A 15,800-nucleotide genomic window follows, 5' to 3' on the forward strand; every position below is an offset into this window, starting at 1 on the left:
ACACAACCTCAATTCTAAAGTCACCGCTCTGAAGTGAACGTCGCGTAATCAGAAAATTGCAGCCAACCTAACCTCTACTTTTCTTTCATATTTGACGTCTTTGCAAGTGAAAACACGAGTGGAGTAATTTACCTAAAAATATCATATTCAGTAAGTGGTTATAATTTTTTTAAAAAATAAAACGAAAATTCACCAAGTGCTTTCAATTCTAAGGAATATTGAATATTAAATGTGAGTATTTTCATTAGTTTTTTTTTTTTTTGCCCCCCGAGATTGTTGACGACGCGTTTTCAGCTTGGCCAACAACGCATGCCGAAAACATACGAAAAGTTCCGAAAAGACCGGCCAACGGCCGCCGCATCGTTACCGGAGATTCAGCCCGCGCAAACGTCGAGAACCAATAAAATCGTGATAATTACGTAAATATTTACGGACAAGGATTATAATTATTGTGACTAAAGTAAAACAATCAAGAAAAATTAGCAGGTAGGATAATAAAGAAATAATTGATTAGGCCACGCCACACAGCCCGAGAGTTATCTTTGGCATTACTTTCTCACTAAAAACATAGTTTTCGATATTGACTAATTAATCACAAGCTACGCCAAGTTTGACCCTGTGCTTCATGTTCTTCGATTATAACTCCGTGTTTTATAATCTCAAAATCTAAATATAATCAAGTTTATTTGATCAATTTTCACATATAAATGGAAGACATATCTCGATTAGAGCTTTGCTTATCAATATCAAGTCGCTATATATGTATGTATATGTGCATGTTGAATATTTGTGCTACCACATAGTGTGTGCGAAGGGTTATGATGCTACAATTTTTGCCGCGATTGTGTTATTCATAAAATAATGTTTCTTTGGATTTTTTTTCTTAATTTTGTGAATTATTTGATCGCTACTCATATTTTTAATTTTAATCCAGCAATATTTTACATATTTACGATATCAATCTCGGGGTCACGCGCAACTTGCTTTTGGCGTCATCTAGCGACAACAAATTCTTTAAGGAATAAGCATCTTAATGCCTGAAATATTTCCCTTTTCCATAATTCCGAAACTTGTAATACAAGCTCCGAAAATGAATATTTAATGAAAGTTTTAACGAACTAGAGGAATTTTAGTACTTTTTGATACTATTCCACAAAATAAGGTCTTGAGGAAAAAAAAATTTTTTTTTCGGAAAATTCGATTTTACGCTTGGTTACGAAGGTTGGGATAAATAATTGATAGATTGATGTTAAAATAGTGCATTCGTGATAATTTATGAGGTTTTTTTTTGCTCAATCTAACACTTTTGTCGTTCTTGTTGATTTATACTTGTGAAGTTGGTTTATTTTCAGGTTCGATTTTCGATAAATATAAAATGGAGGGAAATATTTGAAAGTTATAATGTGAAAATGTTTGGAATATTTTTTTTTCAATTTTTTTTCCGAATATAATATTTTTTGCATTGAATATAATTTTATTTTGGAATTTTTCAATAACTAAATTTGTATTTTTTTCAGCCACGATTTCATCTTTACAATCTGTGGCTTTTTAAATCATGGTGGAGTCCGATCACAGTGAAACTGGACAGGATGTGACCTCGACTAACACAACACGTCAAAAAGATTCAATTGATAAATCTGCAGAATTATCGAGCAAGAGACCGCGTGAAGGTTGCATTGAAGACGAAAAAATTGAATTGCCAAACAAAAAGTCCCGCAGTGAAATGGACGAACAATCCTCAACTCCCAAGGACGAGACAATGATTCCCGAAGCAAATGGAAACACTATGATTGTCGACGAGGACAAAAATAGTCAGGGCAATGGAGAGGCAAAATTGAAATCATCAACGGACGATGCTGAGAATCCCGATAATGCATCGAGCGCCGATATGGAAGCACAAGAAGAGTCTCAAGAGGAAAAGTCCGATGATGAGAAGGATGACAAAATGGAAACAAATCAGGACGCACCTGATTCTGCATGCGAGGATAAGGAGAAGCCCAAGGACAAGGACGAGGCAGACAAGGTAAATTCTACACTAAATATTTACTTCAAAAAAAAATAAATAATTAAAATTTACGATTGCTAATTAATTTACTTTCGACAGGATTCCGCTGTAAAGTCAGACAAAGCAGAGAGTGGCGAGAAGGGAAAATTGGACGAAGCAGGAAAATCGGGAGTCGAGGACAAAAATAAACGCACCCTGGGAAAAAACACCGAGGTGGTTGATGGTCTTGAATTAACAGTTGAAAATGCCAGCGACAAAGAATCGAGCGGCGAGAGTGACAAGGAGGAGGATCCGAAACCAAGACCAAAAACAACAATTGTCAAGGCAAAACCAACTGAATCTGAATTGGAAGCAAGCGCCTCAGATGACGAAGCCGAGAAAGGCGACTCCCAGGACGCCAAGGACGATGAGGACGATGACGATGACGACGACGACGACGATGAGGAAAAGCCCGATGAGAAAAAAAATAAACGCAAAGGTCGAAGAAAATCTTTCACCAAACTAAAGGGTTCCGGCTCAGACGAGAGTTCCGACAATGATTCCAATGACGACGAGGACTACAGTCCAAACAAAAAGAGGCGAACTCCCGCCAAAAAAACACCGGCCAAGACACCCGGGAAACGAGGTCGTGGACGTGGTCGCGGTCGTCCACCAACGCGAAATATCGTCAAAGAAAAATCCGACGAAGACGAGGACGTCGCTCTTTCAAGCAGATCCAGACGAACTGCTTCCAAGCGTAGCGAGAAATTCGATGAATCAAAGGGCGATTCATCCGAAAGTGAGAATGTAAGCAGTAGCGAGGAGGATAGCGGAAAGGAGAAGAAGAGAAGAAAGAGAAACAATGTACATTTTTTTTCAATTCTTATTTCTGTTATAGTTAAGAAAATAATTCTAAACTTAAAATAATTCTAACATAAACTTAAAATATCTAACATTTTTCACTATGAATATTGAAAATAAATATTCAAAATTCATTTAATTTAATTCAAAGAAATTTTCTTTTTCAGGACCCGGAGAACGACAAGAGGATACAATCACTAAAGAAATATGTCGACCTGGCTGGAATAAAAGTGAAATATCCAAATGTTTGGGAAGGTTGCAAAACTAATAGCGATCGTATCAAGTGTTTGAAGGATCTACTAGAAAAAAATGGCGTCCTCGGTAGACCAACAGCCGAGAAATGCAAGAAGGCCAAGGAACAAAACGAGAGGATAGGCGATGCTCCGGAATCAACTCCAAGCAAACCCGCATCTGGTGGAGGTATTTATTATTACATAAAAAGACAAACAATCCTAAGAAAACTCGAACAATACTATAACAGTTAAATTATTAATCTAGGCCGTGTGACCCGTGCAAGAAAAAGCCAGAACTCACCTGGTGCAGCATCACGAAATCGTGAGTCTCGTAAAAAAACCGAAAGTGACTCCGAATGAAAGTAAAAATATGATTCAAGGAGACCCTGAATCGCTAAAGCTGAATCGACTGATAAAGTCATTAATTTCTTGATTTCACGAAGGATCAAGCTTCTTCTTCTTCTTCATCTCTACTTTTGGCAATACTTCAATAAAAAATTCAAAAAAAGAAGTGTTCTAAAAAAAATTGACTAATTTTTCTAATTTGATTAATATTTGGAAGATTTAAAAAAAAAAGTATTTAATGGCTTGATTGAATTCGTACGTGGAACCAAGCACAAAAAGGTATGTAACGTGCAAAGAAATACAATTTTAGTGTATATAAGTGCAAACATGCGTAGTTTAAGGGGAGGGTCTCCTAATTTTTTCAAAAGGTGTTAATTCTTTCTGTCCACTTTACAAAGTGTCTCGTATAATTATATAAAAAAATGAAAAAAAAAATTTTAATTTAGTCAAGTAACCAGTCACGTATAAGTCTCTAAACGGAATATGTACAACTGTATAATTCCCTTAATAATTGTTGCAAATTCAGGAGTACATATTATAAGTTTATGTCCATATGGTCATTTATTACAAAATAAATAATTATAATGAGAGTCGTTAGTTTTTATCATTAACATATTCGACTAACAAAATCGAGGTCATTTTTTTTTCCTCTAAAAAAAGAAAAGAATATATGATAAGATTAATTTCTGACCTTTTGCACTTTTATTTTTAAAAACTCTAACAAAACTGATTACTCATCGATTAAAATAATCACACAAGATCCAAGATGTTTCAGTTATTAAAGTCTCATTCAAAAATACTTTTTCTTTCAATTGTAAATTTTCACACACCTAAAAAAAACTCGTCAATTGTGAATGAATATTTTTTATTTCAAAATTAAGATGAAATAAATTATAATTTTCCTTCTTTATATTATGTAAAATCGGTAAAAAAAAAAATCTTTTTTGTAAAATTATTCATTAAGTTTATTATTGTATATGTAAAAGTTTTCGTTTATATAAGAATTCATGACTTTTGATTCTGAAATATTGTAATACATTCTTTACTGCAAAATGGTTTATTTTCTTTTATACCAATCTTACCGTTCAGTAAACTTTTTTTGCATGTAAAACAGCAGAAACATTTTTCGTCAACGTGAAAGTCTAAATTTTTAATGGCCACGCCTTGTTGATCGGCAGCGATTGCCTGATTACAGGAGCCGCAAATTTTTGCGTATACTTTCTGATAGCATGGAAGACACAGGGGACGATCGTTTTCTGACGTGTATTGCTTTCCTGCAAGTGGCTCGTCACAATCCCAGCAACAAAAGTGTTTCACGTGGTAAGTGTGACCCTCGGCGACCGTGTACATCGACGTGAATATTAACTAAAAAAAAATAGCATTTTGTTTTTAATATAAATAAATTAATTAATTAATAAGTGTTCTATAGTGAAACTTCTGTTAAAAAAAAGATACTGATGTATTTTTTACAGAAGTATCGCTTCTGACGCTTTTCGGTTTACGTGAAAAAAAGATAGGTTTTTTCTTGTAGTTTTTGTCCTATTTTCCTTTTTTTATTGTTTTGTTACGGAATTTTATGGAATTCTATTGAAATTAAACAACTTATAAAAAATTGTTATAAAACATGAAGAAATCGAATCGAATCGCTTTCTCCATGTTTTATAATAATTAAAGATGACCGAATGATGAAATCATTATTTTATATTCTAAGAATAGTGTTACTGTAACTTCTTCAAAATTATTTTCATCATTTCAATTATTTTCTACAATTTTAAAATGAAATTCTTTAAATCAATTATTCTTAATCATTTCTAAAAAAAATTTTCTTGAAAATTTTCAAATCCATTTGTTTACAATTCGATTTTACCAAAAATTTCGATTATTCGGAAATTCTTAAATTAAACATACATTTAGAAAATGAAAACGTCAAATAGTTTTTAAAAAAAAATTCGATTAAACTTTTTCAAAAAAATTAATTCTACAGAATTGTTAGTTAAAAGTATGAAAAATTCAAATTTTCAAAGATTTTAATTTTATTTTCGAAATTCAATTATTTCTAAAAATTCACGATATTATGCTTTTAATATTCAATTATTATCAAAAATTTTAACTGAAAAGCACTTTTAAATCAAATTTTATTAGAAAGTTCTACTAGAATTCAATTATTTAAATACGAAAATAATATTCAATTCTTTTCTGGAAATTTTAACTGAAATTCATTTTTAAATCAATTTTTTGTTCGAAAATTCTACGAGAATTCAATTAATTACTTAAATTCTAAAATAAACAAATTATTTAATAATTAAATGTTTCTAAAAATTTAATTCTCATAAAGAATTTTATCAACAAATTTTTAAATAATAGAATTCTTTCGAAGAATTTTAATAAAATTTTTAAAAATAATTGCATTTTTCGAGGAATTCGATTCAAATTGTATTAATTATAATTTAAATTCTGCGATAAGTTTTATTATTTCTGGAAACAATTCAATTATTTTCGAAGAATATTCTATTTTAAATAATTGAATTCCTCTGAAATTTTTATAAATTTATAAAAATAATTTAATATTCGTGTAGAATTTTATCAAAATTTTTGTTTAATAATTGAAATCTTTTGGAAAATTTTATTAAAATAGTAGAATATTGAAAATTATTGAATTAGGAAAAATTTTTTTAAATAATTGAATTTTATTCCTTTTAAAAATAATTGGATTTTATTAAAATTCCTGAAAATAATTTTATTTTGTCGAAGAATTTTATTAATTTTGAAAGTAATTGAATTCTTGTGATAAATATTGCTATTTATGAAAATAATTGAATTTTACCATGAATTTTATTAAAACTCTTGAAAATAATTGAATTTCGGCGAAGAATTTTGCTATTTAAAGATAATTTATAAAAATTTAAAGATAAGTAAATTGAAATTGTAAATTGTAAACTGTAAATTGAAATCTTGACAATAATTTTTAAAAAAGTTTTTAAAATTATTATTTACGAAAATAATTGGATTTTGCAAAGAATTTTATTCAAATTCCTGTAAATAATAATTGAATAACGGCGAAGAATGTTGCTGTTTATAAATATAATTGAAATCTTGAACAGAATGTTTATTTTTTTGAAATAATTGAATTATTTTGGAAAATTTTATTGAAATAGTAAATATATTTAAAATCATTGAATTGAAGAAAATTTTAGAAAATAATTGAATTTCGGCGAAGAATTTTGTTATTTATAAAAATAATTTTTAAAAAACTTTTGAAAATTATTGAATTCTTATGATAAATATTGTTATTTATGAAAATAATTGAATTTTGCAAAGTATTTTATTTAAATTCCTGTAAATAATTGAATTTCGGCGAAGAATTTTGCTGTTTATAAACATAATTTAAATCTTGACGATAATTTAAACAAATGGTATTAAAAATAATTGAAATTCTGCAATGATCATTTATGAAAATAATTTAATCTCGGTAAAAAAAACTTTATTATATATGAAAACAATAATTGAATCTCTGTAAAAAAAACTTGGTTATTATTTATGAAAATAATGGAATTATTAAGAAGAAATTTATAAAAAATTAATAAACAATTTTTTTGAAATAATTGAATTCTTTTGGAAAATTTTATTAAAATAGTAAAAATTGAAAAGCATTAAAATGATGAAAGTTTTTGAAAATAATTGAAATTTTGCCAAGAATTTTATTAAAATTTTGGAAAATAATTGAATTTCGTAGAAGAATTTTATTACTTATTTAAAGATAATTAAAATTTTGACGAGAAAATAAAATTTTTTTTTAGTATTTTTAAACTAAAATTCTTCTATAAATCAATTATTTTTAATAATTAATTAAATTTATATTTAAAAAATGAACTAATTTCAGAAGAATTTGAATTATTAAAATTTTTCAAAAATCTAAGTTCTTTAAAATTGCTAATTAAATTTATTCAAAATTGAATTTTTCTAAAATTTGAAATTGAAATCTTTTGAAATTAATCTATTTATAAAAATTGTAAACGCAACTCTTTACCAAAATACAGAATTTTCTTATGATCTCTAAAAATTAAATCTTTTCCACTACTTTTAATAAAATTCCTAATTTTTCTCTGAATTCCCCGACTTGCAGCAAGCAACCGTTCTGTTTATATAAAAATTTATCAATTAAATTTTGAATATCCAGAAACATTTTGTTGTTTTTCACCCGAAAAGACAAACTTAAAAAATTTGTCAAGTTTTCACTCACCTCATCGCAGGCGAAGCATCTTTGAATATTCAAATGCGTCGCGAGATCCCGGCCGCAGTAGAGTTGACCTTTATAAAAGAAATATACCAAATCAGCGAGCAATTCATTGCAAACGGTACAAACAAAACATCCAGGATGCCAGACTTCGTTTTTCGCTTTCTCTGCTGTCACTACAACATCGCCGACATTAATTTCCTCATGGCACTTGTGACAATTTTGCTTCGTTGGAATAATGCCGGAATTTTCCAACTCCTCGGCTAGTTGATCGACACTACTCGAATTTAGTGATGAAAATCCACCGACAGCTTCCTCGGGGAAAATGGGATTATACAATTCCTCTGAATTTATCACACAAGTTGGTATCGAACCGTAATTACTTAATTTCGCATTTGCAGGAGAATTTGCTGGAGAAGAATCGGCGATTGATGAAATATTTCGAACTGGGTGCGAGGAATGTGCGGACTGTAATTTTTGTTCGTTACTGAAGGACTGATGGGCATTGGCTAGTGATTCTCTCAACACATCCGAAGCGTAGGCAGAAACTGAAAAAAGTATTTGAAAAAAACTAAGTTTTAAAAGAAACAGCAAATTTTGAAAAAACCAAGTTTTTAAAAAAAGAAAAAAAAACAGTAATAGACTGTCCAGGGTTGCCACGCAACCTGGAAACCTAGAAAACCTGGAAATGTCAGGTAATTTTATAAACCTTGAAAAAATCTGGAAAAATCAGGAAATTTTGATCGAAATCCTGGAAAATTGTTTATTGTGTTTATTCCTGAAATCTAATTTTACTTAAATATTTCAAAATTAATTCAATTTTAAACGAGCAGCGTTTACAATTTTCATAAGTAAATGAATTTCAAAAGGTCTTAATTTGGAATTTTTTAAAATTTCAATTTTTAATGAATTTCTTTAAAAATCTTAAAGAACGTAGATTTTTGAAAAATTTTAATAATTAAAATTCTTCTGAAGTTAGTTAAATTTTTTTTATATATATTTAGTTGATTAAAATAGTGGATTTATAAAAGAATTTCTGTTAATGAAATTCTTTGTAACAATTCAATTTTTTTTCAAAATAGTTTTAATAAAATTCTTTGTAGAAATTTAATTAATTTCAAAAATTTATCAAAATTTATTTACTTTCAATGTTTACTATTTCAATAAAATTTTACAAAAGAATTCAAATATTTAAAAAGAAATTTTTAATAAAATTCGCCTCAAGATCAATTATTTTCAAAAGTATAATTTTTAGCAGAAATTCAATTATGTTCAAAAATTTATAAAAATTCTCGTTTGAAGAAATTCAATTATTTTTAATAGAATTTTAATCAAATTTCTCGAAAAACGAGATTATTTTTAAAAATTTTATTATATTTTATATACTTTTAATAAACAATTCTGTAGAATTAATTTTTTTGAAAAAGTTTAATTGAATTTTTTTTTTTTGTAATTATTTGAAGTTTTTATTTTCTAATATATATTTAATTGAAGAATTTTCAAATAATCAAAATTTCGTAAAATTAAATTGTAAACAAATTTTTTCAAAGTTTGAATTAGTTAAAATTAATTAATTTGATATAGTAAAAAATCAGTCACTGATTCAAATATAGTTTGTAAATAAATTTTAAAAAAGTTGTCAAAATAATAGAAATTTTGTGAAATTCAACTGAAAATAATTTAATTTGTAAAAGAAATTCATTAAAAACTTTTTTAACAAAGTTCTTTTTAAACTCTAAGAAATAAATTTTTGAAATTTTTTAATTCTGTTGTTTCAAAATAATTGAATTTTTACAAACAAATAATTATTGAAAATTTTTAGAATAATTGAAATTTCTTTACATTCTGTTAAAAATAATTAAATTCTTTTAAAGAATTTTATTTAAATTTTTCGAAAATAATATCAAAGGAAATTTGTCACCGTAATTATAATTTTATTTTTAAAAATTTCTTCGCAATATATTCAATTATTTTCATAAATAGTAAAACTCATTGCAGAATTTTAATTATTTTTAATATAATTGTAATCGAATTACTCGAAAAATGTAATTATTCTGAAAAATTTTATTAAAATTCGTCAAAAGAATTCAATTATTTCTAAAAACTGTAAAAAAAATTCTTCTCAAGAATTCAATTATTTTTATGAATTTTCCAAAAAATTCTAAGAAAAACAATTTAATTATTTTCGAAAGTAATACAATTTTTTTAAATTCTCATAATTTCAATTATTTTTATAAATAATTAAATTGTTCTCCACAATTCTATTTACTAAATAAATAAATAAAAAAAAATTCAATTATTTTCAAAAATTTTAATAAAATTCTACACAAACATTTAATTATTTTCAAAAATTTTAATAAAATTCTACACAAACATTTAATTATTTTCAATTTTCATAAATAATAACATTGTTTAGAAGGACTCAATTACTTTTATAAATAGTAAAATTCTTTGCAAAAATTCAATTAGTAGGTATCAATACATTTTAATAAAATTGAATTAATCAAATTTTCAATTATAATTATGAACAGACAAGATTATTTTGAAAAATTGAAAAAATTCTTTGTTTAATTCAATTATTTTTCAAATTTTCAATTAAAATTATTAATAAAACATTTTCAAAAAATTGAAAGAAACTTGTCAAAAGAAATTAATTATTCATAAAAACTCTAATAAAAATTTTGTAAGCTATTTGTAGATTTATTTATATTCGAAATCAAATAAATTTTAATTTAATGAGAAAAAAAACCGGGAAAAATTATGACAAAGACGGGAAATAACCGGGAATTTAGTAGAATGAAAATAGTAGACATCCTGTCAGGGAATTCGAAATGAGCAAAAGCGTAGCAACCCTGTAGACGTAAAAGAAAAAAAATATTCGAAATACATAAAATTTACCCGATTTTCCTTGATGACTCGACATTTGCGGCAGGAATTCGCTTCTAGAGTTTGAAACTTCATGCCTCGTGTTGATCAATTTCTCAATTTCCTGCTTCGGCAGACCCTCAAGTTCACGGCTTCTGAATGGACCCTGTTGTTCAATGTCCTCCTTACCACTATTCATTGAATTCAATTTTTCCCTTATGTACATCAGTCCCTTTTCATCGAGAGTACTTCCAATGATATCAGCAGCGTGTATGGCACTCGGCGGTAAAAGTGCTTCAGACAACATTTTCTCTGCAAGATCTTGAGGAAGATGATCAGAGTCCACCACGAAGGAATCAATACCACCAGTTGTTTCAACTCTTGAACTTGCCTCAGAAATTCTCTTTGCCCCTGGGGAAAATATTTTCGATTTCTGTGGAATATTCACATCGTCAATTGTTTCCGATTTAACAAATTTTGAATCATTTGGCGTGTTGATTAGTGCACGATGATAGCGTCCCTGGGGGGAATTTTCCAGTGAACTTTCCAACATTTGCGTTCGTACGAACTCGACATTTGATGGTAGGGATTTATTGAGAATACTTGATGTTTGTGATCTGTTAGGAAGTGATTCACTTGAACTTTCTCTGTATTCAGCTCCGATTGATTGTAGATTTAAGGGTAGAGGTGAATTATTTGGTGGTTGCGACAAAGGAAGTGGCGGTGGTTCTGTTGACGAATATTGGAATGTATTTGGAGTTTTGTTAATAAAACTACTGGGCGTGCGAAGATTCACTCCGACTCCGGAAGATAAAATTCCCACTTTGTGCTGAGGACTGAATTGTTGAACGTCTGTGGCATTCGCTGGAGTCATTAGCGATTTACTGAACGGTCGTGCACCCAATGACTGTAAAAATTTATTTCTCTATTATTTATCAATTATTAAAATTGTTCGGATGATTTTTTCGCAGGTCTCTTTCTACCAGACGTGTCGGAAATAATTTAATAAACATACCTTGATAACTTTTCCCTGACCGACGTAATTCTTCAAATTCTGTAAATACTCCTGGAATTGTGTTCTTTCTTGTTCGCTCAATTGATCACACACCTCATGATCAATATCGTGCAATGGCAATTGTTTCTGAAGTTGTTGTCTCCGAAAGGCAGCGCCAGCGGAGCCTTTAATTGGCAATTTTTCATCAGGAAGAGCTTTCATATAATCGGCAGCAAGTTCTTTTGAAGTATTTGGTGGAATCCATTCGAATGGAGTTTCGTCTTGATTTTGTTTTTTGACCCGAAGAACTGAAACATTATTTTTATCAATGAAAATAAAATTCTGTTCAACTATAATAACAGGGTTGCCACAAAAATTTAATTTTGTTTCTCCCTGACTTTTCCCTGATTTACAGACTGATTTATTGTAAAAATAAATAATAAAATAATAATAATAAATAAATAATAATAATAAATAATAGTGAATAAATTCCAATCACTCCGAGTCTTCGACTCGGAGCAATCGATGTCTTCATGTTTTATAATAATTTAAATATTCATAACATTTTTCAAACCAAAATTAAATTATTTACAAAAATTTTAATAAAATCCTTCACAAGAATTCAATTATTTACAAAAATTTCAATGAAATCCTTCGCAAAAATTCAATTAATTTCATAAATAATAAAATTCTTTGCAGGATTTCAATTATTTAAAAAAATGTAACAAAAATTCCTTGTAAGAATTCAATTATTTTCATAAATAATAAAATTTTTCGTCTGATTTCAATTATTTTTAATACAATTTTAAATAAATTCCTCAAAAAATGTAATTATTTATAAAATTTTTTTACAAGATTTCAATTATATTTCACAAATTATGAAATATATTTCCAAAATCTACTATTTTAATAAAATTTTTCAAAAGAATCCAATTCTTTAAAAAAAATGTAATAAAATTCGTGGTGTAAGAATTCAACTATTTTCATAAATAATAAAATTTTTCATCTGATTTCAATTATTTTTAATACAATTTTAAATAAATTCCTCAAAAAATGTAATTATTTATAAAATTTTTTTACAAGATTTCAATTATATTTCACAAATTATGAAATATATTTCCAAAATCTACTATTTTAATAAAATTTTTCAAAAGAATCCAATTCTTTAAAAAAAATGTAATAAAATTCGTGGTGTAAGAATTCAACTATTTTCATAAATAATAAAATTTTTCATCTGATTTCAATTATTTTTAATACAATTTTAAATAAATTCCTCGAAAAATGTAATTATTTATGAAATTTTTTTACAAGAATCCAATTACATTTCACAAATTACGAAATATATTTCCAAAATCTACTATTTTTAATACAATTTTTCAAAAGAATTCAATTATTTAAAGAAAAATGTAATAAAATTCTTCGCAAGATTTTAATTATTTAAAAAAAATGTCACAAAAATTCGTTGCAAGAATTCAATGCTTCTTCTAAATAATAAAATTCTTCACAGGATTTCAATTATTTTTAATACATTTTTAAGTAAATTCTTTGAAGAATGTAATTATTTTCAAACATTTTATTAAAATTCTTCGAAAAAATTCAATTATCAATTATTTTTAGTAATCTTTGCAAAAGTTTCTTTAGAATTTTCAAACTCTGAAGTTTACAATTCAATTTTACGAAATTTATTTATTTATTTAGAAAATAAAAACTTGAAATAATTAAAAAAAAAAAATTAAAATTTTCAAAAAAAAATTAATTCTACAGAATTGTCAGTTAAAAGTATGAAAAATTCAGATTTTTAAAGATTTTAATTTGAAACATTTTCAAAATTCAATTATTTGTAAAAATGCATGCTATAATGCTTTTACTATTCAAATATTATCTAAAATTTCAACTGAAATTCATTTTTAAATCAATTTTTATTAGATTAAATAAAATAATAAATAATTTATTGAATAAATGAATGTTTCTTAAAATTGAATTCTTATAAAGAATTTTAAAAACAAATTTTTAAATAATTGAAATTTTTCGACGAATTTTAATAAAATTTTCAGAAACAATTACATTTTTTGAGGAATTCGATTAAAATTGTATTAAAAATAACTGAGATTCTATGATAAATTTTACTATTTATGAAAATAATTGAATTATTTGCGAAGAATATTCTATTTTAAATAATTAGATTCCAGTGAATAATTGAATAATTGAATAATAATTGAATTTAGTCCAAGAATTTTGCTATTTATAAAGATAATTGAAATCATGACAATAATTTTTAAAAAGTTTCGAAAATTATTGAATTTTTATGATGAATTTTGTTATTCATGAAAATTATTGAATTTTGCAAAGAATTTTATTCAAATTCTTATAAATAATTAAATTTCGGAGAATAATTTTGGTGTTTATAAAAATAATTGAAATCTTGAAAATAATTTTTAAAAAAGTTTTGAAAATTATTGAATTTTTATGACGCATTTTGTTATCCATGAAATTAATTAAATTTTGCAAAGAATTTTTTTCACATTCCTGTAAATAATTGAATTTTGAAGAATAATTTTGCCGTTTATTAAAATAATTGAAATGTGGACGATAATTTTTAAAAAATTGTATAAAAAATAATTTAAATTCTGCAATGAGTTTTATTATTTATATGAAAATAATTTAATATCTGTAAAAACTTTATTATTTATTGAAAATAATGGAATTGTTGTTAAGAAATTTCTAAAAAAAAATTTAAATAGTTGAATTCCTATGAAATTGTTATTATTTATGAAAATAGTTTAATGTTTGTTTAGAATTTTATCAACATTTTTTAAAAATAATTGATTTCTTTTAAAAAATTTTATTAAAATAGTAAATATTAAAAATATTGAATTGAGAAAAATTTTTGCAAATAATTGAAATTTTGTCAAGAATTTTATTATATAATTTTTGAAATTAATTGAATTTTGTAGAAGAATTTTATTAGTTTTAAAGATAATTGAAATTTTGATGAGAATTTAAAAAAAATTTTGAATTTCCGCGAAGAATTTTATTACTTTTGAAAATAATTGAATATCTACGAAGTAATAAGAAGAATTGAAAAGTAATGAATAAATAATAATTAATATAAAATAATAATTCGTAATAAATATGAGAATAACGTACAAAATGAACGATTTTTCGACTTTGCGGATGGACCAAAAAGAAGATCGAATTGAGGAAATTCATTGTCATTTACGTCGTGATCATCACGGTCGCATTTGCAATTTTTGCAAATTTTCCTCCAAAAATGCAGATCTAATCCAGGACATGCAGATGTGCAGACTAGACAAGGTGAACCAGCACCTGCCTCGTGAGCCAAACGGGGCTGAAAAAAACGAAAAAAAATTAAATTTTTTTTAAGAATATAATTTTTTGAGTAAATTGTTTTAATTAATTACAATTACACACAGATATTTAATATTAAAACAGATTTAAAATACATATTTGCGTAAGATACTTACATTTAATATTGAAATAAACAAATGAATAAATAGTAAATAAGAAATGAACAAATAAATAATAAATTAAATAAATTAAATAAATAAGTTAATAAATAAATAAGTTAAGTAAATTAGTGAATATTAAAAAAATATTGAATAAAAAATATTAAATACAAAATTAAGTAAATAAGTAAATAAATTAGTAAATTAATAAATAAATAAGAATATAAAGAACATTCTGCAAAAGGAAATATTTTGCAAAAATGATTTCATACCTTTCTTTTACGATTTTCCAACTCCTGCAACCACTTAGGACGGTTATCTTCTTGCTCCATTGTTTACTTCTATTTTTTTTTGTCCCCAGTCTCAAACTCCTTTGAATTATTCGAAAATATTTTCTAAACGACACTGATTTTTGAAACTGTCTTTTCCTTTGAAATTAAAATCATTTTAGTAATCACTTAAGTATACTGCGAAAATTATTTTCAGACGATGAGATAAGTGAGAATAACAGAGAACTGAATGACAGTTCTTAAGCTGCCCCTTCTTGTGTCTGACTCATCAGACTCCAGCCATGTTTACCTACACTTTTACTCCAATGTACACGTGTAACTTGTCCCCCCCAAAAGAATATTTCGAATTCTCTTTGTATTGAGTTTTTATTTGTGTGCGCTAAGAAGGCAAACACAAACTCACACATTCACTGCTCTCAACTTTTATTTTCTGTACATATAAGAGAAGGTAAATGGAAGGAGAAACTTGAAGAGAGAGTGGGGTTCATGAATCTTGAGTCTGAAACTGAAATAATTGATAAATAATA

At 26.3% G+C, this 15,800-nt stretch overlaps 2 protein-coding genes across 5 annotated transcripts; one reads left to right on the top strand and one right to left on the bottom strand.

The window, feature by feature from the left end:
- The first annotated feature begins 11 nt into the window (after window positions 1-11).
- On the top strand, window positions 12-4,013 carry LOC122511176 (bromodomain and WD repeat-containing DDB_G0285837-like). 4 transcript variants are annotated; one of them, XM_043626275.1, is made up of 5 exons: window positions 12-150; window positions 1,518-2,023; window positions 2,105-2,848; window positions 3,013-3,265; window positions 3,344-4,013. In XM_043626275.1, exons 2-5 carry the CDS (start codon window positions 1,556-1,558, stop codon window positions 3,436-3,438), a joined length of 1,560 nt encoding a protein of 519 aa, XP_043482210.1. In that variant the 5' UTR covers window positions 12-150; window positions 1,518-1,555; the 3' UTR covers window positions 3,439-4,013. The 4 variants fall into 4 exon arrangements, with proteins under 4 accessions (XP_043482210.1, XP_043482208.1, XP_043482207.1 ...); XM_043626273.1 differs by having other exon boundaries at window positions 90-231; XM_043626272.1 differs by lacking the exon at window positions 12-150 and adding an exon at window positions 323-486.
- Window positions 4,014-4,271: 258 nt separating this feature from the next.
- LOC122511173 (paxillin) lies at window positions 4,272-15,679 on the bottom strand. Its single transcript, XM_043626268.1, has 6 exons — window positions 15,256-15,679; window positions 14,664-14,865; window positions 11,538-11,824; window positions 10,556-11,429; window positions 7,664-8,205; window positions 4,272-4,788 (listed from the first exon to the last, which is right to left on the bottom strand). Exons 1-6 carry the CDS (start codon window positions 15,313-15,315, stop codon window positions 4,429-4,431), a joined length of 2,325 nt encoding a protein of 774 aa, XP_043482203.1. The 5' UTR covers window positions 15,316-15,679; the 3' UTR covers window positions 4,272-4,428.
- Between the last annotated feature and the right edge of the window lie 121 nt (window positions 15,680-15,800).

Source organism: Leptopilina heterotoma, unplaced genomic scaffold (assembly GCF_015476425.1).
Source record: "Leptopilina heterotoma isolate Lh14 unplaced genomic scaffold, ASM1547642v1 Lhet_81, whole genome shotgun sequence".
In the NCBI taxonomy this organism is placed as follows: Eukaryota; Metazoa; Arthropoda; class Insecta; order Hymenoptera; family Figitidae; genus Leptopilina; species Leptopilina heterotoma.

Bases quoted from the DNA above. Each gene is read 5' to 3' on its own strand.
- LOC122511176 (XM_043626275.1), top strand. From the start codon at position 1,556: ATGGTGGAGTCCGATCACAGTGAAACTGGACAGGATGTGACCTCGACT. The intron at 2,024-2,104 runs GTAAATTCTACA...TACTTTCGACAG, and splicing joins ACAAGGACGAGGCAGACAAG to GATTCCGCTGTAAAGTCAGA. The intron at 3,266-3,343 runs GTATTTATTATT...TTATTAATCTAG, and splicing joins CAAACCCGCATCTGGTGGAG to GCCGTGTGACCCGTGCAAGA.
- LOC122511173 (XM_043626268.1), bottom strand. From the start codon at position 15,315: ATGGAGCAAGAAGATAACCGTCCTAAGTGGTTGCAGGAGTTGGAAAAT. The intron at 11,825-14,663 runs GTACGTTATTCT...ATAATGTTTCAG, and splicing joins GTCGAAAAATCGTTCATTTT to TTCTTCGGGTCAAAAAACAA. The intron at 11,430-11,537 runs GTATGTTTATTA...AAATTTTTACAG, and splicing joins GTCAGGGAAAAGTTATCAAG to TCATTGGGTGCACGACCGTT.